Raw genomic sequence first — 26,756 nt, 5'->3', positions numbered from 1 at the left:
ACTAGTCTAATATCCATCCCCATCTGCTCTAGTATGACTATCAACTTGTCATGTGGTAATCTATCAAAAGCCTTTGCAAAGTCTAAGTATATTACTGTGTATCCATCTCCCATGTCCAATGCTGCTGTCACCTTGTTGTAGTAAGTAAGTAAGTAGAGTACTAAAATATGACCTCTCTTTAGCAAATTGCTGCTTTTCATCAAAGATAATACCACTGTTGTCAACCCATTTCTGGATTCTGGTTCTCACTAGTCTCTCCAACACTTTAACCACAACACCTGACATGCAGATTGGCCTACAATTTGATGATTGACTTCTGTCACCTTCTTTATGAAGGTACAATCTTGCCTTCCTTCCACTTCTTTGGAACTTGACCCAGTGTAAGACTCATATGAAACAAATATGTCAAGGTAGATGTCAACACCCTGGCACATTTCATCAAAATACATGGTGATATATTATCAAGTTTTGCACAATTCCCCCATATACATGTTGCTCACTTACAGTCAGTCTGTCCTCATCATCATCTACTGCTCTTGAACTCTCCATGATACCATATTCATAAGGATGAGAGACCTTTGAGAAATGCTCATTAAATATCCCAATTATATCCTTCACAGCAGTTGTCCTTACATCATTTTCTTCAGTCACTGCCATCCTACCATAATCATTCTTATTCTTGCTGGCAACATATTGAAAGAACTCCGTGGTATTTTTTATTTTTATTTTGGCCTTTATTAGCTAACTGCTGCTCATACTGTATGTTTGCACCCTTTACCTACCATGCTTGCCTGTTCTTTATGCTCCTCATGGAACTGATTATTACAAATAATGCCTTCTACCTCAGTATTGCATGATTAATTTCTGCATCAATCCACTTCACATCTACTTTTGAATATTACAGAAGCAATATTGATCTCCTTTCCACCCAACTCTTCATTTCCTGCTACAGCTGCAAGCTGTCTCCTGAGCATCTCATACTTACCAGCCTTGTAGTTCCACATATACCCTTTCCTCACATGGCTTGCAACCACCCAAAAAATCACTTCTTGGTCACTATCACCAGCTGAAGGGAGATGTGACCCATCATTTATAATAACATCCTCTGATGAGATGATCAAATCCAAGACCTTCAAATCTCATTCCCTCTTATACATACTACCTGAGGTAGGAGTCCTCAAAAACTCAAGAAACTAATTTTCTTCACTTCCAGTTGTACTATCTCATCATCCCAATCTATATTGCCATAATCAAAATCACCCATAATGATCACCTTTTTCTCATTTGCTAGGCTAATTTGCTTATACATTTTGTGGTCACTACCCACCACATTACCAGGTCTATAGCAACATCCAACAAAGTATTTCATTCTATTCACCTCTGCCTCACACCATACTGAGTCAAGACCACTACCAGTATTTCTCCCTTCCATCTCTACCTTGTATGGACATAACTTTTTTCTATCATCGATAGCACTCCACCTCCCTTTTTACCTTTTCTATCTTTAGAAAATTCACATATCCTTCCCAACGATATTGTTGGCAATATGGTTGGGAAGTTTGTGAATACCACGTTCTACCTGTATCATTATTTCTTCTTGCCAACAATATCAACAGTAGCTGGTATTCTTACCCAAGCCAAACCACCAAAAAGCAACCTATCAAAAGAAGAATTCTAAGCTCTGCAAAAAATGAAAAAGAACAGTAAAATAATAATTACTAAAGTGGATATGGGAAATGCCACTGTGGTTTTTAACCAAACAGACTACACAGGTAAGCTTGCCTCTTTACTTTACTTTTGGTCTACCTACCTCCCTATAGAATATGATCCCATCAGCTCCCAAATCAGAATACACTATGGCTCCTTAAGAAGCTTAAGAATATATAGATATATAATAAGAATATATGGACTACCAAAAATCCATAAGCAGAATGTACCATTATGTCCCAGTGGATGGCATTGATTTCCCCACATACAAATTAGCCAAACTGCTCATACAATATACTGGCAATATACAGCCACTTTAAAGCTAGTATAGAAAACTGCTCACTCTAACACACTGACATAATGGTCAGTTTTGATCTCTCCTCCTTATATCACCAATGTCCCACTCAAAGATACCTTAGACCTCATCCAAGCTAAATTTCCTCTTGATATCTCAGCCCTATTTCAGTTCACCATAAACTCAGGCTGTTTCATTTGGCAAGGAAAATTCTACAAACAGATAGAGAGGACAGCCATGGGTTCTCCACTCTCTCAAGCCCTAGCCAACTTCTTTATGAAGGCCTTTGAAGAAAAAGTTTTAAACTCTGTCCCACATAAACCCAGTGTTTGGCTACACTATGTGGATGATGTGTTTGCTATTTGGTTACATGACCTGGATGCACTCCACAACTTCTCAGCACACTTAAACAATCAACACCCCTAGGATCCAGTTTACCTTGGAAAAGGAAAACAACAACAGCCTCCCTTTCCTAGACACTCTGATTAAATGCCAGCCTGATGGATCCCTGTCTTTCTTTGTTTACAGAAAACCTACACATACAGATAGATACATTCACCAGCAGTGAAACCCCTCCCAACAATCTGGGATTATAAAACCCTATAAAACAGAGCAAAATTAATCAGTTCAGGTAACAATGCCCTAACTACTGAACTTAATCACATCTTTAACACCATCTTAGCCAATGGCTACAACCCAGAGAAAATCCAAAAAATATTAAAAGCAATTAACCATAACCCCCCCCCCCTCACCTCTTCATAACAGAAATTACTCTAAATCTGTCACCATTTCTTATATCCAGAGTACGTCCAAAAAACTAACAAAAATCCTAAGAAAATATGACTTCACAATTTGTTACAAACCACATAAGAAATTGGCATCTCTTATCCACTCCACCAAAGACCAGCCACTTCCCCTAGACCTACCTGGAGTATACCAGGTCCCTTGCAGTTGCAAACTGTCCTACTATGGCTAAACAGGCAGGACAGCCAATATCAGGATATCCAAACACAAGGACTACATCCGATTTCACTAATACAGCCACTCGGGACTTACTGGGACACCCACCACAGAATATGCTGGAAGGCCACTTTTTTACACTGCAGCAAGTGAAAGTATGAAAGATTATTCCTGGAATCAGATTCAGCTTTTAAATATTTCCCAAACCCAGATTTGTCGAGCATAAAACTGCCCCAAATTTGGGAAGCTTGTATTCCACAAACATCAGTCCATTGTTCAAGATAATCCAATTTAGCCGACTAAGAGACACCTTTAGGACTCGAGGACTGACTTCAGTTGCCTTACTTCAGCCTCATTTGCTTATTGTTAGTGCCTGCATGCACGCATCATTGTTTTGTGATCCCTGAAAATGGCAATGTAACATTGCCGAAATATAGGAAGGTATTGATTAAAGTTTTTAATTAATATTCTAATATATGTTGTCATTTCCTGAAAAATCAAAAGCTATGTATAACCAATGCATAAGTTTATCTACAAACTCATTCATGGATCCCTAACAAATTTCATTGATAACACTTATTATATGTGACTTCACCATATTTTCCTTGAGCCCTTTCTTTTTCTCCTTATTTATCCTAGTCCATCTTCTTTACTTTTGGTCTACATACACATTCACATTCTCTTGGAGCATCAACCTTTCTCACGCTGTGTTCTCCTGTCCACCCTGAGTCACCCATTTCCCTGTGTGTCTTGCATACTTGTTCTCTCATTTTCTACACTCATGCTACTTACTTCTTCATTCATAAGCACCACTTCAATCTCTCCTTCCTTATTGTACCACTCTTTCACATCACTTCTTACTTGCTCAGATTCTCTGCACTCATTACTCTCCCTTCCAAGAGCAGGAAGTATACTCATATACAGTTTAATTCTTCCTTCAAACTGCATTCCTTTCTCTTCACACATTTCTGCTAACTTAATAATTTTAGCATTCATAATTCTTGCTCTGTGCCTCATCTCATCACTGTCATACCTGGGCAACACACTGACTACCTTTTTTATCACACTATTATCTGTTATGCTTCTCAACAACCTTCTGATATCAAATCATTCTCCTTGTTCCCAGTCAAGTCATTTGTTCCTTCTACTACCACCAACTTTTTTACTCGCTTACTCCTCATATCCAATGCTTCAATCACTCTATTCATTTTACCTTCTGGAAAACAAACCTTATGCATATTCTCGTTTACCACGCCTCTAATAATTGAATTGCCATACAGTACCGCTCATGGGTCTTTCATTACATTTTTCATACCTACATGATTTGTTTTCATCAACTTAACTCTTCTGTACATATCTCCAATTCTCTTCATTTCACTCTCCATCCACCTCATCTCTTGCCTCCTCCTCGCCAATTCAGCTTTCAAATCTTGCATCCTTTTTTCACTATCATTCACTCTCACTCTTTTATCGAGAGTGAATGATAGCAAAAATTTTATCACCAGTTATGCACACTTGTTTGCCATCAACCCCACTCTCCACCTTCCTGTTAATTGCACTCTGTTTTTCATGTCATTATTGCTCACTTTATAATCAATCAAACCTTTTTTCTTTGTATCACTTCCACACAATCTGAACATTCTCACAATTTTCAACTGCCATGTTCCATACTCGTATTTAAAGTATTTAAACTCGTATTTAAGCAAGCCTCATGATCCATGAGAACATCTCATTTCCTATATACTTGCGCTTGTTCTTTTCTCTTATTCATCCTCTCTTTATAAATATCCATAACATCTTCCTACGCATGCATACTACATTCGTGGCACTATACCATTTTTGAGAAATCCTTGCCATTTACTTTATTTGTCTTCCACATAGAAGTACACAATGAATTGCTTGTCACAGCCATGTTGTATTAGTGTGCTAATGAAAACAATGAATTTATGATAATATCGCTTAATAAATTTATCCAAACACCATGATCCACACACAGATATCTCACAATAATACTTATTCTACAATTTAGAAAATATCAACACACATTTAAATATAAAGTGTACTTGTCTTGCTGCAGCCTGCATGACAACCGATTTAACTCATGCCACCTTGAATAGTTCTTCCAATCATATGTTTGTGTTTACAGTAGAAATCTCAGTGTATGAGCAATAGTATTGATTCCAATATTTCCCACTCTATGCTTACATAACTAATATTTGCCAAGCAGTGATTAAACTTTTTGTGTTTGATGTCCCTTACCGAGATAGAACATTTCTTGCTTGCTCTCTCTGAGAAAAAGGGGAATAAGAAATTCATGGTTTTTTTTATTGTTTAATTTAACCTAATTTAATTTACATAAAATAAACATACTCAAATCACTTTGACCATCTTAAGGGATGGACTTTAAAACAGTATATTATGATGTTATTGCAAAATAAAGTCATACTTGATTATAATGAGCACCAGGGAATGAAAAATTTCCTTCCTGTAACCTATACTCACTATATCAGTGATAAGCAAAATCTATCTGTAATTTTTAATTCTCAATAACTCGATAAAAAATGGATTCAAAAAAAAAAAAAAAGAAGTAGTAGTATTATAGAGGAGGGGGGAAAAATAACATAGTTACATACCTAGATGCTATTTGTATCAAATGCTCTGTCCATAATTTTAAAATCATACACTTAATACCAGACATAATTTCAATTAGTGTTTTTGTTTATGAAACTTAAAATTGATGTTTGTTGTAAGGATTACACTTGGATATTTCTCAGATTTTCCCTTAAAACACTCAACATATTAAAAGTTTTTTTTTCCATCATGTTGGAGGCTTATTGGATTGTATACAGCACTCAGAAAGGATTAAAACAGAATTTAATACTTCCTATATTTCATCTCAGTCACTGGGACATCTTCAGGGATTACAAAAAAACTAATGTAACATATACACAAATACCACACAATACTAAACCAACCACGTGGGTGACTCTAAAGTCCTATCTCGGTGGAGCACCCTCTATGGGCGATTGTGGGCGGCCTGGAATGTAAGGCGGGATCTCTGATGATTAGTGTTTCCCAAATCTTAGAAAGCTTAATGCAACCATATTTATTTAGATTTGGTTGATTTCTGAGAGCTGCTGTAGATTCTAAAAATAGTCTCTCTTTTTTGAATTTACTGTAGTGGAGCATGGTGGTTTTTTTCCCAAGAGATCTTGGAAAAAAAATATATAGTCATGGTTGCAGATGTGTGACTTGTGTTCCTCTAGGTGGATGGTTGCTGATCTGCCTGTCTGTCCAAAGTATGTCAGCTTAAGGAACAGGGTACTTTATAAACTCCAGGCACTGAATGTTGGACGCTTAATGGATTGTATACAGCACTCAGAAAGGATTAAAAGAGAATTTAATACTTCCTATATTTCATCTCAGTGCCTGGAGTTTATAAAGTACCCTGTTCCTGTAAGCTGGCATACTTTGAACAGACAGGCAGATCAGCAACCATCTGCCTAGAGGAACACAAGTCACACATCTGCATCCACGACTATGGTTAGCCAGGCCTGGCTGACCATCTCTTGGATACAACTCATAGGATCTCTTGGGAAAAAACCACCATGCTCCACCAAAGTAAATTCGAAAAAGAGAGACTATTTTTAGAATCCGCAGCAGCTCTCAGAAATCAACCAAATCTAAATAAATACGGTTGCATTAAGCTTCCTGAGATTTGGGAAACACTAATCATCAGAGATCCCACCTTACATTTCCAGGCCACCTACAACCACCCATAGAAGGCACTCTACCTAGATAGAACTTTAGAGTCACCCACGTGGTTGGCTTAGTATTGTGTGGTATATGTTACATTAGTTTTTTTGTAATCCCTGAAGATGTTTTAAGACTGATACAAAATATAGGAAGTATTAAATTCTGTTTTAACCCTTTCTGAGTGCTTTATACAATCCATTAAGCCCAACATGATGTCCTCACATCGCTTAAGCCTCAACCCACGGATATAAGCATGTGGCAGGTGATTTTGAGTGGTGGTAGGGAAAAGTGTTTTTTAAATGGTGTATAGTGTGAATTCTTTTGTGAATTGTGCTGCATTTTTTTCTCAGTAACACAAGTGTTATTTAGTGCTTCTGCTTTTGGAGTTTCGTTGGGTTACCAAAAAAGCGAGGTTATAGTCGGCAGCATTGCGATGGAAGAGAAGATAAGTTTTCGCTATCTAGTATAGTTTAATATAGCATTATATTTATATATAATATGTTTATATTTAGTGTTTATTTATTTATATATATATATCTGTGATACAGTGTTCATATATATTTTTTAGCGATTAGTTTAGTAGTTACGTACTTGGTAGTAAGGAATGATGGAGGACTCAACTGCAATCACAAATGGTGGGTCACCGAGTCCTCCACTATTTAAGAACTCTATTATACGTAATGTAATAAAGGACTTTGTGGCATACAGTGATTGCGGCATGTATGCTTCCCGGGAGTTGGATATGTGGCGGGTGAAAGAAGTGGGAGTGCATATATGCGCGAAATGCAAACAGTGGGAGGAAATTAATGAATTAGATATATCGATAACTGGCCTAGTTGCTTCAGGGATGGTAAATGAATGTCGGGAGATGAGTAGTGTGATAGGAGAGAATGACGAGCAAAGTATGAATGAGAAAATAAGAGTCTAGAAGAAATAAGAGAAGTTTACGGAGATGGTTTTGATTGGGTAAATGAATGGCGAGTAAGAGTGACTAACTTGCAGAGAGGGATAGATGAGCTGAAAGAGGAGATGGAATATCTTGTGAATGAGATGAGAAGTATGAAAGATGAGATTAGGAAAATGGAAGAAATGTATGCAAGGCAAATCAGAGTAGGAGTGAGAGAAAGTTTTGGGAATGATAGAAGAGGAGAGAATCGAAGCAGTAGGAGAGGGGGAATGAGAGAGGTTTCAGAATGACAGAAGAGGAGAGAATGGTAACTGTATAAGAGAGGGAATGAGAGAGAGAGAGAGAGAGTTATGGGAATGATAGAAGAGGAGAGATGGAATGGTAAGAGGTGTAATGTATGGTGACTCCATGATCCATGGTGTGCAAGATAGGATGTGTGAGGACTGTGTGCCTGGAGGAACAATAGAAAGTGTGGCTATGGCAATTAAGAGGGGTGAAAGGGTGGATGAGATGATTTTGATGGTAGGAACAAATGACTTGAGAGGTAATGTAAATTAGGCAGCAAGAGATATGAGATTCTTGCTTGAGGTAGTATGAAAGAAGACCCAGAGAGGAATGATAGTGTGCTTCTTGCCTAGGTATGATTGTGACGAGCTGAGCAGAAGAGCAGTAAAATTGATGATGACACGATGAGTCTTGATAGACTTTGTGTTTCCTTGGAGGCCTAAATAATAATAATAATAATAATAATTTCTTGGCATTTTTAACTTAAAGGATGATCAAAGGATCACCTCCTTGTCCACAAGGTGTTATCTTTTCTCTTACTTGTAATCTTGGAGCTATATGAACATTTCCCAAAATTCAAAATCAGCTGTATATATAAGACTTATTATTGTTTATGTGACCAACCATAGGTTTTTTTAATTACTATATATATTCATATAATAACGCCTACTAGTTTCGCTAGCAGCTGTCTAGCTTTCTCAAGGCTTGAACGGTAAACACAAAAAAATGATAAATGCACAAAGTATAAAGAATACAAAGCCATTAGTAACTGTAAGGTAGCTACGTTGATACATTCGCGTGACAATGTCTGCATGTATTGCAAATCTTTAGTCCGTGTCCTGAGCACGCGTTATATGATTGTTGGCGTACTGTAGTTCCGTCGAACTGAGTAAATTGATTAAATTTTTCCAAGTCTCATTCAATATGGCACCTTGATTTCTGTTTAGGTTACTTCCTGTTCGTGGGACTACTGTTGCTTCTTTGAATAATCGGTGTCTGAAATCATCGTCTATGTGGGGCATAGAACTATTTTCCCAGTCTACAGAATGGTTAGAAGTTGAAAAGTGATGTGCTAAACCTGAGGTGATCGTCCTGTTATGATTGATATCTCTAACATTTTCTTTCTGTCTGATTTCGAGGCTTCTTGAAGTTTGTCCAACGTAGGAGAGGCCACACGTACATGGAATATTATGCACACCTGGATATTTGTAAAATGGAACACTATCCTTAGGAGATCTTAACACCTGTCTAATGCTAGTGGTTGGTTTAAATACAATTCTGATGCTATGAGCTTTTAACAATCTCACTATATTGGTGGAAACCAAACCCATAAAGGGGATGAGATTGTTGAAACCTGCTGGGAGACTGTTTCTTGTTGTTGGTGGTTATCTTTATACAGGAAGTTGTTGATAATGTTTAGAGGATATCCATTTTGAGATAGTGTTGTAACGATTTGAGACAGTTCTGTCTGAACCTCGTCTTTATCTGAGACAAATTTGCGGATGCTATTTCCCAACATGTAGATGATGCTATGTTTATATGACTTATGATGGTTTGAAGAATAATGTAGATATCGTCCAGTATCTGTAGGCTTTTTGTAAATGGACAGTTTGAAATTGTTATCTTGTCTCTTTACCAGTATGTCTAAGAAATGCAGTTTTCTAGGGTAAATTTGATTTTGTCGTGGAGTGAGTTGATTCTATCAACAAACAATTATATTTGTTGATAGAATTCAGGATATATGCAAGATTTTGATGTTCTTTAATTTTGTTTTAGTTAGGTAGTTTTTATTTCCAGTGTTGCAAAATTATTTGAAATTTTATTAATTCTGCACTGAAATTATCCCAGATGGAATTTATTGAAATTTCGATTTTTTTTTTTTTTTTAAGTAGGCTATTTGCAGATGCAGAATTACAAAAACAAAATTATGTGTAAATGCAATACATTTACTATAACACAGTCGAAGTTTTATAAACCATTCTCAATGTTTTGGTGTACTTGTTAGTTTTTTGCAAAAAAAAGTGCAACTATTCATTAGCTCCTTTGTATATACTGTAAATTTATTATTATTATATGAGCACCTCCATGAAGTCCAAAGACTCATCATGAGAGACCCAATCTATCCACACAATTTTCTCCTTGAATCCTCTCCTTGAACCCATTAACAGACAAAGCACTCACAACAGTGACAATCCATGCCACTATCCAAGCAAAAAATTTAGTCCTCACCAGCCTACTAACCTTTATTCAACTTCCAGGGATGACCCCTTGTTCTTGTCCCTGTAGCCAAGTGCTGGAACATTTCCCCTGCATCTATCCAATAAAACTCTTTAAGCAACTTAAATGTTTCTATCATATCCCCTCTTTTTCTCCTATCAACCAAATCCTGCAATTTGTTTGATAGGAGAACATTCTACAGGCCACTTCCCATCTTGGTCATTCACCTTTGAATCCTCTCCACCACTTCCTCATCCCCAAGAAACCAAGGGGACCAGCCTTGATCACAGTAATCCAGATGCGAGTGTATCAAGTGTATTAAGAGGAATTACAACTTCTGTATCTCTACTTGTTAATGTGTTCTTCACTAGCCAAGTAATCTTATGTGCTACCTTAGCAACCTTAACAATATATCCTCTAAACGTTGAAAGTTTATTTTTCACTTGGTTAGACTATAATAAATTTAGTTTAATCCTTTATCCAAGTGTGAGCAAACAAAGTTTGCACCTGAAAGTATCTTCAGGACTGGGGTAAGGTGGTACAACACCGGGTAACTCGTTGCAAAGGTGGAGCAAGTTAACATCACTCCTATCTCGGTATCTCCCATAATGCAAAACACATCTCCTTGCAGATATGTATAATGTTATGCATTAAGGGAAGGGCCACTACCCAGACTAGTTTTGACCTTTATTGAGGTCTCTTCAGTGTAGTCTAACCAAGTGAAAAATAAACTTTCAACATCTTTCTCTAAATCCAGAGTAATTTAATAAAAAGGTGGCACACCGTTTGGCAACTCCTATAGGTAGAGATGACCTTGCTAATGCTTCTGCCTGGTATCTCCACTTGGGCCTGGCTCCCACTGAAGAGACCTCAATAAAGGTCGAAACTAGTCTGGATAGTGGCCCTTCCCTTAATGCATAACATTATACATATCTGCAAGGGGATGTGTTTTGCATTATGGGAGATACTGAGATAGGAGTGATGTTAGCTTGCTCCACCTTTGCAAGGAGTTTCCCGGTGTTGTACCACCTTACCCCAGTCCTGAAGATACTTTCAGGCACAAACTTTGTTTGCTCCCACTTGGATAAAGGATTAAACTAAATTTATTAATGTTCCTCTAAACTTTAACTCTCTCTACCACCACTCCTAAATCTCTAACTTCATCAATTTCCTAGAGTGCAGTGCCATGAATGTGATAAACAGCTTGTAATCTATTTATCCCAAAGTGCATAACTTGACATTTCCCTGTCTTAAACTGACACCCATTAACTTTTTCCCATACTGACAACCTATTTAAATCTTCCTACATGCTCTCCATATCACCTTGATTAACTATTACTCTACATAATTTCGCATCATCAGTGAACAACTAAATATTTCCTTTCTGGTTATTTCCTATATCATTTATGTACAAATTAAACAGGAACAGTCCCAGCACTGAACCTTGGGGCACACCACTAGTCACCTGCTTTCACCTCGATTCTGCCCCTCCATATACCACTTTTTGATATCTCTCAACCAACCACCCTTTTATCCACTTAACCAGTGTCATATCCATCCCATTTATTTTTATTTGCATAACAGAGTTTGATGTGATAAACTGTCAGATGCCTTTGCAAAATCATCGTGTAGCCATTTCCTTTATCCAACACAGCTGTTACTCTATTATAGAAAGATAGTAAATTACTAAGGCATGACCAACCTTCACAAAGCCATGTTGGCCCTCATACAGTATCATATTTTTATTTACCCATTCTTGAATTCTGTTTTTTTACCAATTTTTGTAGTACTTTTACCACCTTGGCTGAGAATTTGCTTCTGTAGTCTTTGAACCTCCCTTATAAGGAATTATTTTCCTTCTTTTCACTCCCTTGGAACTACCAGAACTGAGACTTAAATTAAACAACCTAATCAAAGGCATTGTCATTTTCCTTGCACAATCTTGCAAAACCCTAGCTGATATCCCATCTAATCCCACAGCTGTATTTTCATTGAGAGTCTTCAGTATCCTAAGAATCTCCAATTCATCCACCTCTGTTACCACATTAGTGTCTGTCACATAGGTTAAAGCAGCAACCTCACTGGGATGATATATCCTTGCAAAGTGGTCACTCAGTAACTCAAATTTTTTATCAGTTTCTGTTTCCTCATGACCATCATCACTCATTATGGTTAATCTTCCATAGGCATTCTTCCTCTTACTTTCCATATAACGAAGTAACTTTTTGGGATTTCCTTTAGCCTGCTCAGCTAGATTCTTCTCATAATCTTATTTTGCCATTCTGGTCACCATTCTTGCTTGAGTCTGGTACTGTTCATGAGCTTGCTGTTCACCTTTCTCTTTATATACCCTCCACAGCATTTTCTTCTTCTGCAGATTAATTATACTACTCATCCATCCAACTCCCACCTGATTAACCCTCCTCACCTTAAGGTATAGGATTTAATATTATTTCCTCTAGATGACCCTTAACTCTATTCCATGCACTACTCAAGTTATTACCTTGCAGTTTTTTTTTTTTTTTTTTGCTATTGTATGGATTTAGGCTTCTTCCTAAGTATGTCATAATCTCCTACCTTGTAGTTCCACGTGTTCTACAATCTCCCAAGTTCAGACTACATGGTCTCACCAACTGGAGGCAATGTTGTCACCTTGGTTATGGATAGCTCTTCTGATCCTTTGATTAGGTCCAATACTCTCCTACTTCTAGTCCCCTGCAGCATGTGATGGAAGAGTAATTATCTCAGCAGATGTATAAATTCTATTTCCTTCTCACCATGTGATCTTTCTTCCTTCCAGTCTACATCTCCATAGTCGAAGCCCCCCCCCCCCTTACAATAATCACTGAACCTGTACTCATTGTAGTAATTTGGCAATGCATGTCTTCCAGATCATCTGCGAAACTCCTTGATCTCTAGTAACAACCAAGTATATATTTTGTCTTACTAGCCTTGATCTCACACCAGATTGCTTCAGATGAACAGCCATCCTCCCACCTTTCTCCTATTCTTTTTAGTTGCAATTCATCTGCTATCATCAACAGTGATCCTCTTTACATCCTAGGTTCTCTATCTTCCCTGGAAATACTAAACCATTCACATTCAATCGCTGTGACTATCATCTGCAGTCAGCCAAGTCTCATTAATGCCTGTATCTTTTGACAAGGTTGCACTAACCAATGTCAAAAATTTCTCTCTCTTGGTTCTGATACTTCTGGCATTAGTATAGAAACTGCAGCATCTCTTTGGTGTCCCACCCACCTTTACTTTCTGAATTGACTAACCTATTCAATATTTTTGCTTGAGGGACTAGATTTCTCACTTGGTGATTCTCACACTCACTCTCTTCATGGGTGCCTTCATACAAATTCAATTGCTTCTACTCTAATTGCATAAGCTTCCCTGAATTTGCACTTCAGCATGCTCGGTGAACAAAGCTCTCTCCAGACACCTAACACCAAAACCATTTATATGTAGTCCATCAGCATTTTACAAGTCCTTCTTTCCATCAAACAGAGACCATAGATCCACAAATCAAATTCTACATCGTTCCTTTTGACAATCTACATATAGACTCATTGGTTATCAATGCTCTCCTCCTTAGTTTCTCTCTATCATCACTTGGTAGGAGACTTACAATCTTCACCTTATCACTCTTCAGTTTTGCCTCTTATAACAACTCCTTTACATCCTTCCTCATGGAATACTTCTTGCCATTCAAATCATTTGTACCAACCAAGACAATCATTTCCTTCAACTTACCTTTTTTTGCATCTGGATTGCATTTCTAATATTGTGAATTTTTGCACCCAATTTGTCATTGAACTATAAAAAATTCAGTTCTATAGTTATGCATTGTATTGTATTGTATTCACACAGTTTACAAGATCTTGCATACAGTGACATTCTTTGGGCCAAATTGGTATGCTACAGATGAATAATTTTAATTTTTGAAGAGTAATTCCTGGCTTCAAGACTGGGTGATGAAGAATTCTTCTCTCTCTCCCTCATAGACATACTCATCATAATTTAATTTGCAAAATTATCTAGTACTGCAGATAATTTTGCCAATAAAATTTATAGATAATTTGTTGATAATGTGTAGATATTGTATATGATTTTTTTTTCTTATGTAGCTGTAATTAGAATTGTTTTTTCACCACATCAAAATTATATTAATAATTTTTCTCTGGCTTGATGGAATTTATTGAAATTAGATATTTAGGATTCTCTTAAAATTTGATAAGTCATTTCATTTAAACCATTTAAAGAAATTAGGCAAATCAAAGTTTGTATACACTATGGCAAAAACTGCTGCATATTCAATAATGAGTGTTGTGTGTGTGTCACTGTACAAAGGGGGCTTCAACCTTTCAGACAGTGTGGGCTGCATTAAAAATTTCAGTGAAGCCCATGGGCCACTAAGCTATGCAGTATTTAGAATTGTAATATGCTTTCCAGATTCACAAGGAACGCTGTGCATTTGATACTTTACATAAAATCCTATAAAAATAAACAAACTCAGCTTTAAGAGCATAGGCAGGAGTCGGGTTCGTGATAAGTAAATACAATCAATATTTGAAAAAAGATAATTTAATGAAGAAATCATTCATTTTTTACAATGTCAATGAGCAACTTGGCATTGTTTTCCCATGACCAACTTGTTGATGTTGGCATCAGTGTGAAGTCGCTATGCGCAGAGCATTCTCGAGATGTTGGTCTGTAATCTGAGTTCTTGTCTTGGACTTCACATGCTTCATTCCGGAGAAGAACTGCTCACATAAGTATGTGCTTCCTAATGAAGCGCACATCTTCAAAGCATGCCAGCAAAGATTAGGGAATGCGTCCTCAGAAATGTAGTCTTTGTAAAATGTAAGCAAAGGCACATCGAATAATTTTTCTATCAAAGAAGAGTTGTTTTGGAGTTCAAGCAACTTCATATGTACTGAGCCTGGCATTTCGGCAGCATTGACACTGAATGGTATTGAAAATAAATCTAAAGAAGACTGTTGGTAACAAAAATCACTAAATCTCTCTTTGAACTCGCTTCACAACACGGCTAATTTTGTAGCATATTCATCAAGAGACGAACAGTTGAACTCAGCAAGAAGCTGAAAACGAGTTAATTCTTTTTTTGTGAGTTGTGCCTCCCAAAGTTTGAGCTTGGCCACAAAAGCTTTGTTGTGATCAAACAGAGTATGCACCAGTTGATCTTTGGATTGTAGCTGCATATTTAGGTCATTCATGTGCAACAAGATGTTGGTCACAAAGGCAGAGTCTGTCATCCACTTCGGATCATTAAATTCTGCAATTGAATTCCCCTTGGTTTGCATGAACTACTGTATTTTGTTCCTTAAGTCAAAAACTCTTTTAAGAACCTTCCCTTTGCTCAACCAATGCACATCACTATAATAAACCACATCGCTGTGATCTGCTTCGCACTCTTGGAATTGACAATGATTCAGTCCTCTTGCCCTAATAATGTTGACAACAGTCACAATAACTTTCATGACATTCTCAAATCTGATAGTTTTCATGCACAAATTCTCCTGGTGAATTAAACAGTGGTAATGGACAAAATCTTTTCCTTCTAGTTCCAGTTCTTTCTGTAGCAGTGCAGAAAACCCTTTGTTCTTTCTCACCATAGCAGGGGCACATCCATTACCACACCCTTGAGGTTGGTTAAGCTGAGGTCAAAACGGTGGAGCATTTTCTTGGTGGCTGCAAGAATATCTGTGCCTTTTGTCGTTCCCTTCATAGGTACGAGCGCTAGCAGTTCTTCTGTCACATTGAATTGTTGATCGATGCCACGGACAAAGATAGCCAGTTGTGCTGTATCCTTTGCATCTGTGCTCTCATCTAAAGGAAGTGAATATGACATAAATTTGGACAACCGTTTGTTTTTTAAAGTTCCTTCAGCGTCATTGGCAAGTACTTCGACATGTCATGCTACAATCACCCCAGACAAACTCGGTTTTTTAAACACTTCCTTATTATTTGGGAAAGAATATCCAGCAACGATGAGATACTCTTTCATCAACTTGCCATCCAAGAAGGCTTTCGATTTTTTAGGAGTTTTTTCAGCTATTACATAACTTACTTTGATGCATGCTTAGCTCTCTTCCCTCTGCCTTTTAAACATGCCCTGCTGGCATTTCAAATCAATTTGGAGACAGTTCACTTTGTCCACACGAAGCTGCCCTTGAATGTGATCAAAATTGGATGCATGCTTTGTCTCATAGTGTCGTTTTATATTGTATTCTTTTGATACTGACACTGACTCACGACAAATTAAACACACTGGCTTATCATCAATCAGCATAAAAAAGTACAAATTGGTCCACTTTTCATTAAAAACCCGACAAGAATCACTTGATTTACGCATTTTCCATGGTGATGGAAGGTGAACCCAAAAAATGATCCAAAATGGCCATGTAACGATTATTATCCACTGAATATGTCTCACACTAATGAAAAAATGTCTGGTAATATAAAACTACAATAGGCTATGGCTGACACGATGAACCTACATGCACTTATACACGAATATCATACTGTTCACGACTGACTGTGGATGAGATCCCCTGGTATTTATATGAAAATAACGAAGTATTGAGAACCTTCGAGATGTATCTGGAAGGCACTAGACAGCACACTCGAATGAACTACTGCTTCATCCATCTACCTGCGATGTTAGTACTAGTAATTAAGTACTGCTTGGCACTGGTAGATGGCTGAAGAAGCATGTCTATTTAATATTTATTTTTATAGAATTTTATGTAAAGTATCAAATGCACAGCATTCCTTGTGAATCTGGAAAGCATCTTACAATTCTAAATACCACAGTATAGCTTAGTGGCCCATGGGCTTCATTGAAATGAATTTTTATTTAATTGCGTTTTAATGTTAAGTTGTTATTTTTTCAAAATGGCCAGTAGGCCATGCGTTGAAGACCCCTGCCGTACAAGATGCTGTTATGTAATGTACATTTTCTTGATTGTCTACAGTAATTTTTTATAGTATTCATCAAATTAATTATTCTTTCTTTTATAGGTTGTTAATGAAGCAGCAAAGTATCGATATCGATCAGGGAATGATTTTGACTGTGGATCTTTGACAATCCGAGCTCCCTGTGGAGCTGTAGGCCATGGAGCTTTATATCATTCGCAAAGTCCCGAAGCATTCTTTGCACATGTTCCAGGGGTGAAGGTGGGAATTGATTTTGTGATGTATATTTACATATAGTATACTTTTCCTTTCTTATATCACTGTAGTATATCATATACATCCTCAGTTTTTCACAGTGCAAAACTGAATAGATGATATATAAGCCCATAGGAAAGGAAATAAAGAAAATTCTTAATTGTTCTGAGGTAGCCAAAGAAGATCAGTTTTTGCCAACTGTGAAGAGAAGAATTATTATTTTTATTAGCAGACTTCTGTAGAATCAGTAAAGCAACTTGAGGCATCTCACTCAAATAGTGATGTATCCATCATACTGTAGCCTCTGTCAATATTTTCCATTCTTACATTAAGCTTCCATTCAAAAAATAAAAATAAAAATTACTCCTCTAACTCAGTTTTCAAACTCATACAGCGCCAGAGATGACCTTTTGTTCTTTCTCTTCTTCTTCACTAATGAATGATCCCCTCCATATCAATACGGTAAGCCTGCCCTATTATAGCTTAAGTCTCTGTGACATCACCTCTCTTTTCCCCATTCACCAAGCTATGCAGTTTACATTCATAACCTGAACCATTCATCATAACATACGCACACAGATTTGATATCATCTTAGTTACTTGCCCCTGGATCCATTCCAGAGTTTTTTCATCACTGTGTAAACTAGGTGACAGATCAGCAAGCCTTTGTACAGTTATCTTATTAGCATTACTTATCAGTTTCCTCCTTATCATAGTAGAAAAATGCAACTTTAACAGGTCCTGCTTGTGTCCCCTAAACTTCAAGTGTCTGTGAGCTATGATTCTTAGATCCCTAACTTCATCAACTATCTAGAGCATGTTCAGTTCATCAATACAAATTACCAACTTGTTTAATTCTTCCTGAAAGTATTTGAAAATAGCATCATAAAGAATTCTTTCTATTTGCATCATCATCATCAAACAGAAGAAAATACACTAAAAATCACATTGTCATTAAAAAATAATAATAATAAGTTTAACAGTAGTAGTCCTAAGAACAGAATTCTGTGACATACTGCTGCAAAATGATGATTTCCTAATTGAAGGAAATGCTAGCCAAATATACCAGATGATGTCTATCACATAGTGAAACACTTATCACTACCACTTATGTATTGGAGTCTTGAAGTGGCTAATGCCATGTTTGGTGTCTAGAGCAGGGATTCAGCCTACAGTATAGAAGAGTATCACTTACATGCAGTATAAGCATTGCTTCAAGAGCATGTCAGAAATGCTAAAAATTCAGAACTTTTTCTGCTTGAAGGCACAGCAGTAAAGTGGTTCCACAGACCAACCAGGATGCATCAGGACTAAATCTGATGGTAATGCATCCTTCACCAAGCATTGACATAGGGAAATGGACAATATGACTTATTTTTGTGTGTTCTCTCACAGAAGGTTCTAATAAAGAAGTGGAGGAATTTTTGAAATCATTAGAGAAGGCAGCTGACATAGAGGAATAATTAGTTCTTGTTGAAGATTTAAACAGCAAAATAGGAAATGAATACCAAACACATAGAAATATTTTGAGAAAATTTGGAGAAAACAGCAAACACAATAACAAACCCAGTGGTAAGTTCCCTTTGGATTTCTGTTCAAGATACGGACTAGTTACTCATACCATGTGATGGGAATTATCGTATGCTAAGGCAGTTTGATGTAGTTATCTACCTCCATATATGAAATTACTCTATGTTGTCCGTAAGCAAAGTCTCTCAGAGTTGCCAATCTCGTGAAATCTCATGACATAAGAGTGGCTTTCAAGTCCATTGTTACATGAAATCATCCACCTAAAGGCCACAGCCCTTTCAACAAACATCCTGTAGTTTACAATATTCCATGTTCTTGTAGGCTTGCTTACATAGGGCAAATATATAGAGATTTGGAAATTAGACAAAAAGAGCATACTAGAGACATCAATAGCAACAGAGAAGACAGCTGAGGCCTACATAGCTTTCCACTTCTTGCACACTCACCACAATATTGAATGGGACAAGAGCTCCATACATAACATAGAAGAAAACTTCAGCACCTGCAACATCAGAGAGGTTACGATGGCTATCTGCTCACAAAACACTCTCAACAGAAACAAGGAATGGTTTATTGTGACATTGGATCTTTTAACATGTCATACTTTAACTTTTATGTCAGCTATTCATGCATATCTACTGAACAGTGACTGATCATGCCAGCTTCCACACTCCATGTGTTTCTGTTTATTATTTCTTTTACTGTTGTGTTACTGTTCCTACAGGTTCGGTTTTAATTATGTTATGGTTAATGTTTACAACTTATTGTATTTTTTTGTTCGTCCTAACCCAGAAGAAGCCACTAGCATAAGTGGCAAAATTAATTAGTTTAACTATCTATATTATCATGACCTATTAAACCCAGCGTCATCAGGTGCAAACTTTGTTTGCTTAAACTTGGATAAGGGATTAAACCAAGAATATAATTTCTTGGTATCTTTAATTTATATTATAACCAAGTGGGAAAACTTCCAACATCTATCTCTAATCCAGAGTATTTTAATAATAAGGTGTGACACCTTTTGGATACTTGCATATGGAAATATGATTTCTGCATTACTTCAACATTGGTATCATGTCTCAGTCTAGCTCCCACCTATGAGACCTCAGTAAAGTTCACAATTTTCCATCGTTCTTTTCAACTAAATTTCAGACCCTCTGTTCAAATAGGAATAATGTTACCTGGAATTGGGATATGCGGTTAAAATTCAAACAATCTGTAAAGCAGAATATGATGGAATGGGAAAAGGAACAGGCTTTCCTCAAAAGGAAAAAAGTTGAAAGACCTATATAAAGAGAGAAGATGGTTTGTAACAAACCAACGTAATGGTATAGAATGTAGCAACATTATTAGAAACATTAACATAGAGATAGAACTAGAAAGGCAGAAACAAGTAGAAGAAAGAAATTTTAAGATAAGAATATGGCAGCACTTAGCAGATAGCCCATCAACTGCATTCTTCAATAGACAATTCACAGAATTTCACAAAGAACTATCACTCCTATCCGCATTGATGGAGAAGACATATCCACCACTCAAGACATCCTTGACTACTTTCAAAAACACTACAAAAATCTGTTTGAAGACAATAGTACTGTTGGAAATTATAACTCTTGGAACATTAATGACTTTCCTGTTCATATCCAAGATGGATTTGACAGACCCATTACAGCATCTGAAGTTACCAGATGTATGGAGTACCAGGTCGAGCAGTAGAATTTAATCTATTTCTGCTGCATGATCTAAACCGCTTAGTTAACATGAAAAAACAGTCGATTGCAGTGCTATCAGCAGACCTTACTCAAGCATTTGATAATTTCCGGCATCCCTTTCTATTCCACATCCTCCAGCAAATTGGTGTAGGTAAAAAACTGCTATCATTATCAAAGGAGCCTATGCCAATTCAACCACCTGCTTCTTATTTAATGGGTTCCTGTCAGACCTGGCAAAAATTCGAAAAGGAGTCAAGCAAGGTTGCCCTCTCGGTCCACTGCTCTTTGCATTGGTTCTTGAACCTTTCTTACAGGAAGTCAAAATACACATGCTGTGCGAGGAATAACAGTTCCTTCAGCTATAAAGGAAAATAAGGTATTAGTGTATTCCAATGATGTAGTGGAAACTTTGATGGATAATGATTCCATGTATATATTTTTTGGTATTTTGGAAAAATTCAGCAAAAGCTGAAGCAAAAGTGGATTATTATTATTATTATTCATGACACCTCCAAGGAATCCAAAGATATCGTGGGAGGACATCTATTGTACAACTCTCCGTCTCCACCACTACACTGAACCTCTACTACCAATCATCTACATCAGTGCCGCCCACCACCACCACAGCTAGTATTTTTTGTCTGTAAATTGTGTGTGTTTTCTGAAGGACCGATTTGTCTGTATGCGGGATGAAAAACCTGAGTTTCCAGGAGAAAAAACCCTGCTACCTCCTGGCCTTTTCCAATTGAGGGCGCAAGGTACTGTCGTTCTTCCAATTGTGCTATGGAGGCTACTTAATTATTAATGCAGACAAAACAAAATTATAAGTTTTTGGAAAGTGGGATCTTGGAGGCATTCCTTTTGTACTAACCTCTAAGAGAGAATTCCTCATTATACTTTTAATTCCCTTCTCCACTTACCCAACCCAATATTACCAGTCCAAGAACTTATATACAAGAACTTTGAAATGTTACAGGAATGAAAATAGGGCCACTTTCCTTTTCTTATAAAGCCGTAGTACTCAAAACCGTAATCTTTCCTGCTCAGTTATACATGGTACATATTACAGATATCACAGAAGCTGAAGAAAAGCAATTATATAGTAAACCCCTGCAATTTTTTTGGTCCAGCCGATACCAAGAAGTTAAAAAGGAATTTCTTCAACTATCAAAGCATGGAGGAGTTGGACTTCCGGTGTTAAAATTCTGCTATTTAAGCAATACAGTTTCTAAAATCCATAAAATATTGCAGACTAATCACACATGTGAAGACCTTATCCAGTACTACTTGGATTTTCATCTTCTCCTGTTTGGAGTTAATGATTATACAGGTCCAAAAGCTGAGATTGTTCCTGAATACTACAACATTGTGCTTAACTCTAAGACTACTAAAACACTCTGGAATTGACATTCTTTCCATTAAAAAAAGTAAAATTTGGTATAAAAAAATCTTTAATCTCTTTTGCCACGAAGTTCCACAATTGGGTACTGACAACAATATTTTGTTTCATAACTTGAAGTTCCAAGGGTACCCTAACGGGAGGATCTTGCTTGGAGAATTGCGTATGGCTGCCTTCCAGTCAATACCATCAAATGGAGGCACTTTAACTTTTAACTGTGACATTTGTTACTATTGGAAACAGTAGAACATGCATTCTACAGCTGCCCTCTTGCCCTGCATATTTGGAACAGATTATGTAATGTGTTGGGCATTCCATTACTAAAAACAGAAAGGTTATTTTTTTACCATACCCACAACCTGTCAGCAATGGGAAGAGAATTTTGATTTTATAATTAATTAATTAAAATACCATTTATAGAAGATTAGAAAGAAACGTGGATTTGAAAACAGCAATATGACATCCAAATGCTTTAGAATATTATATTGTGGAAATTTTATTGTTCAGTCACACAATTTTTATATTTAGAAAGAAGCATTCTAGGAGATATCAAATTTATCACTAGATGGTATAGACCATCCACACTATGTAATATTCACCAGGGGAAGATAAAATTCTGTCTTTTTTTGCCATGAGAGGTTTTTTAAATAGTCCCATCCTCATAATTCAATGTGGTCTTATAGTCAATTGTAGGGATGACTGGAGAGCAATCCCAGGCAGGAAGCCAACTCAAGACAGTTAACCCAGATGGGACTAACCACCTGGGTATCAGTCATCTGTGTGCTATAGTATCAATTGGTCTTTTGGTTGTTTATCTATATGAGATTAGTGAAAAAGGAAAACTGATAGCCTTTGGCTGTAGGATGATATAAAAGAGCTGAGGCCTTTTATCTATCTCTTATGCTGTCTATCTGTCTTTCTTTTTCCTAATACTATCAGGCTCTCTTGCACCCCTATACTAACTACTCTAAGCCTATGATGAGCAACCCTTTACTTTTTCACTTCAATAACGGTCAAAACTGGCCTGGGTAGTGACCCTTCCCATAATGCATAGCATTATACATGTCCATAAGGATATGTGCTTTGCATTATGGGATACTAAGGTAAGTAATGTGAAGTCATTAGCTTCTATATATGAGTTGCCCAGTCCTGAAATTACTTTAGGTGCAAACTTTGTTTGCTTATACTTGGATAAAAGATTAAACCAAGAATATAATTTCTTGGCATCTTTAATTTATGTCAGTTATCATTTGTCATACTGAAATATTTTACTTGTTCTCTAGGCTCTGCACTGTGTTCAATGTTTTTGCCTATTTTCATGCCAAATTTGTTACAGCTGTTATTGAGTTTAGTTAAAGAATCCTGAAAAATTGCACTAAATGAGTTTTGAAATTTTGATGTACATCACCTGCATAAAGCAGAGAACTAAGTTTGACATCTCCAATTCTAATATCAGGCCTAATGCCTCTTTTTTTCAAAATGTGATCCATATAAATGATGAATAAGAGTGAAGATAATGTTCATCCATATTGTCCACCTGATTTTATATCAAACAATCTTCCTGTATTTCCTTCAATTCTAACTGCTGCCTTACAACTTAATATAGACCATGTATTGATCTGTATAATGTTCAGTTTACCCCATATAATTGTAGTGTTTTGAAAAGCTTTTCTCCCCGACACCTTGTCATATGCCTTTTCCAGATCTATAAAACTTAAGTACAGATCTTTGTCATATTCCCATGATTTCTAAACTATTTGTCTTAAAGTTTGGCTTGATCCAACTTGTTCTTCTCCAAGTTTCTCTTCCACAATCTTTCGCAACCTCTTTTCAAGTATGCTTGCATAAATCTTACCTGGAATACTTAGATAAATTCCTCTGTAATTCTCACATTCAGCTTTATTCCCTTTTTTATGGATGGGAACTATTAGAACGCTACTCCAATCGTCTAGAATTTGACCAGGCTTTCTGAATTATGCAGTGTAGCGCTGCAAAACAATCATTCAAATCAAACAAAACATGATTGTTTTGTTTAACAATCATTCAAAGCAATTACTCCATACATCTAGGAGATCTTTACCTTCAGATTTCATGTCACCTTTATTATCTTTGATTCCTTTCAAGTACTCTTTTCTTCATTTCTAAGCTTGTTCAATAGCCTCCAGAACATTTTGCCACCTTCCTGGTATTTATTTTCGATATTCTTACAAAAGTCTTCCCATGACTTTTGTTTAGCTACTTTTACACATATCTTTAGCTCTCTTACATTTCTCTCTATTCTTTTTAGGATATCTGCCAACTTATTTGCTAGCAATTTTTGGTATGGTTTCTTCTTTTCCAGAACTGCTTCTTTAACTTCTTGGATCCACTATGTGGTTTTTACTTTTCTATCCTTACAGACAACTTCACACATACCTCCCTAGTTGAATCATCAGTCTTCTTCAGAGTTTGCCAATGAGACTCCAAGGGTTGGTTGTTGTTTTCAAATTGCTTTAAATTTTCTTCAGTAATATTTCTGTAGTTGAGTCTGCAGTTTACCTGTAAAAGCTGCTCAACTTTAATTTTTTAAAACTTTCTTACATACGGTTCTTTTCAATGTAATATCCATTTTTATTCTGCTTAGCACTGTGTAATGGTCACTGCCAATTTCAAATCCTCTGTACATTCTTGTATCTTGAACTAGCATTGAAAAGCCTCACTGAATACGTCATTGTTGATATGACTATCAACAATGACATATTCAGTGAGGCTTTTCTTGTGTCTTCTCTCCACATGAACTGGTGCACATCTTTTTGTTGGAACATGGTGTTAGTAATGACTAGTTCATGTCCTGAACAGAAATTCAGCAAATACTTACCATTATTATTAGCTTTGCCCTTTTCTCCAAATTTTCCCAGAATGTTCCTATATGTCTGGTGGGATTCATTTCCTACTCTGCTGTTTAGATCTCCAACAAGGACCACTTTTTCTATTTTCTTAATGTCAGCTGCCTGTTCTAATGACATAAAAAATTCTTCGACTTCTTCCTTAGAAGAACCTTCTGTAGGACTAGAGGCACAAATAAGTTTCATTGGTCATTTTCCCATTTTGAAATGTACCCACATCACTACTTGAAGCTGCCTTCCGATCAAGAAGTTTATGTTCATGTTTCATGTTGAATGCTATTGCTACTCCTTCCTTTTCTTTATCATTATTGCCTGAATATAACATCCTATATTTATTATTTACTAAAATCTCACCTGTTTTGTCTTCTTTGTCTCAGTGATGCCAATTATGTCCATGTGGTACTTTTCCAGTGTTTTCAAGTTCAATTTCCTTTCCATTAATACTCCTTATATTGATGGTTCCTATCTTCAGTTCTTCTGATGGTATAGGCCTCTTCTTCTTCTAGTTGTTGAGTTGCAGCTTGTTCCAGTAGCTAACTTTTCACTGTTTGCCCTGGTTCTCTGAGGAAATAGTGGGAGCCTTGTTTTGCTGAGCAGTGCCCCAGCCAGGCAAGAAATCTCATGGTGTTTCATCATCACATGCATTTGTGGTTTAAGCCAATAGAGGGTATAATTTGGTTGCTCCCAAAGTCGCAAATTACTAGCCCATCCTTGTTCATTCTGTATACCTAGTAGATATCTACTAATGGGGTGCACCACATGAAGGTAAGGATTGGACATTAGGTCAGAAGCCCGAGTCAGTTCTCTGCATTGCAGAAAGGCAATGTGGAGGTCTCCTCCCATTTATTGGGCTTGACGCTGAAACAATCCCATTTTCTTCTTATTTTATTTTCTTATTATAAGGAATATAGTAATATCCATTATGACAGTTCTGCTGTGATTACAACATCATTCATGAAAATGTATAAGTTTTTTAAGGATGCCCTTTCTTTTGTTGTAATGATGCTCTTGTGTTTAGATTTTGTCAAAATGCTAGCTGAACCCAAGTGAATGTTGTGGGAGATTTATCATAGATCGCATGTTTAATGCCAGTTTTAGAGTAAAAAACTTAAAATAGACTCAGTATTGGACAAATATATGAATACCAAAAAAAGTAGATTAAACATATCGAAAGAATGGACAGTTCAATATTTCCCAAAAAAATACTCCAATACCACCTAGCTGGAGGATATAGAAGTCAGGGACGACCAAGGAAAAGATGGAGAGAGACTGGGACAGGCCACTGGGCCTAAATCCCAGAAAGGATGATGATGAATTTTAGAATGAATATTTGTTTAGGGGCACTATACTAAAATTATGATCTCAAATTGAGGGCATTAACTGCATCTTCTGTAATTGGCTGTAACAGTATCATATATTCTCTTTTTCAAATTCTTTTATTGCTGCAATTATTGAAATTCCATAGAGGATTAACTACAGTTCTAGATTTTCTAAATAGTCATTCTTTTAATGCACTGATTTTGGAATACTCTGTAATTAATTGTTCTCTCATTAATGATAAACTTGCCCGTAAAAGTTTGGCTTTATCCAAGTGAAACTTTCTTTAAATTTTAAGCATTAGAGAATACTTGGGAATGAAGGCAAGCTTATTGAGCATTATACGAGTTTTAGTTCCACTTTCTTTATTGTCCTGCTTTATGTGCAGTAAACCTCTTCATTCAGAATTTGTAAATGTAATGACAGATTAAGGTGTTAGGGTTATTTGTAATTTTGTTATTGGTCCTAGATAAGTCCTTGTTCCAAAAATCATGACCAGTGTAGAACAAGGAAACTCCGATTTATCTCCCACAGCAGCTAACAACATTCATTTGATAAACAAGGAACAGTGCTAGCATCTTGA

At 36.6% G+C, this 26,756-nt stretch overlaps 1 protein-coding gene across 7 annotated transcripts in view; it reads left to right on the top strand.

Annotated features, from left to right (window-relative positions):
- The window catches only part of BckdhB (Branched chain keto acid dehydrogenase E1 subunit beta), a 459,582-nt gene that overhangs the window by 76,998 nt on the left and 355,828 nt on the right, over window positions 1–26,756 (top strand). For all 7 annotated transcript variants that reach the window (XR_016548657.1, XR_016548656.1, XR_016548655.1 and 4 more), the window contains exon 5: window positions 17,181–17,336. Coding sequence is in view for 4 of the 7 variants with exons in the window: in XM_090396330.1 (XP_090252456.1) it covers window positions 17,181–17,336 (156 nt within the window). In the remaining 3 variants the exon portion in view is untranslated. The remainder of the gene's footprint in view (window positions 1–17,180; window positions 17,337–26,756) is intronic.

Source organism: Typopeltis vanoorti, chromosome 8, assembly GCF_054136105.1.
Source record: "Typopeltis vanoorti isolate ZY-2024b chromosome 8, IOZ_Tvanoo_1.0, whole genome shotgun sequence".
In the NCBI taxonomy this organism is placed as follows: Eukaryota; Metazoa; Arthropoda; class Arachnida; order Uropygi; family Thelyphonidae; genus Typopeltis; species Typopeltis vanoorti.
This window is presented reverse-complemented; position numbering and strand designations above follow the sequence as displayed.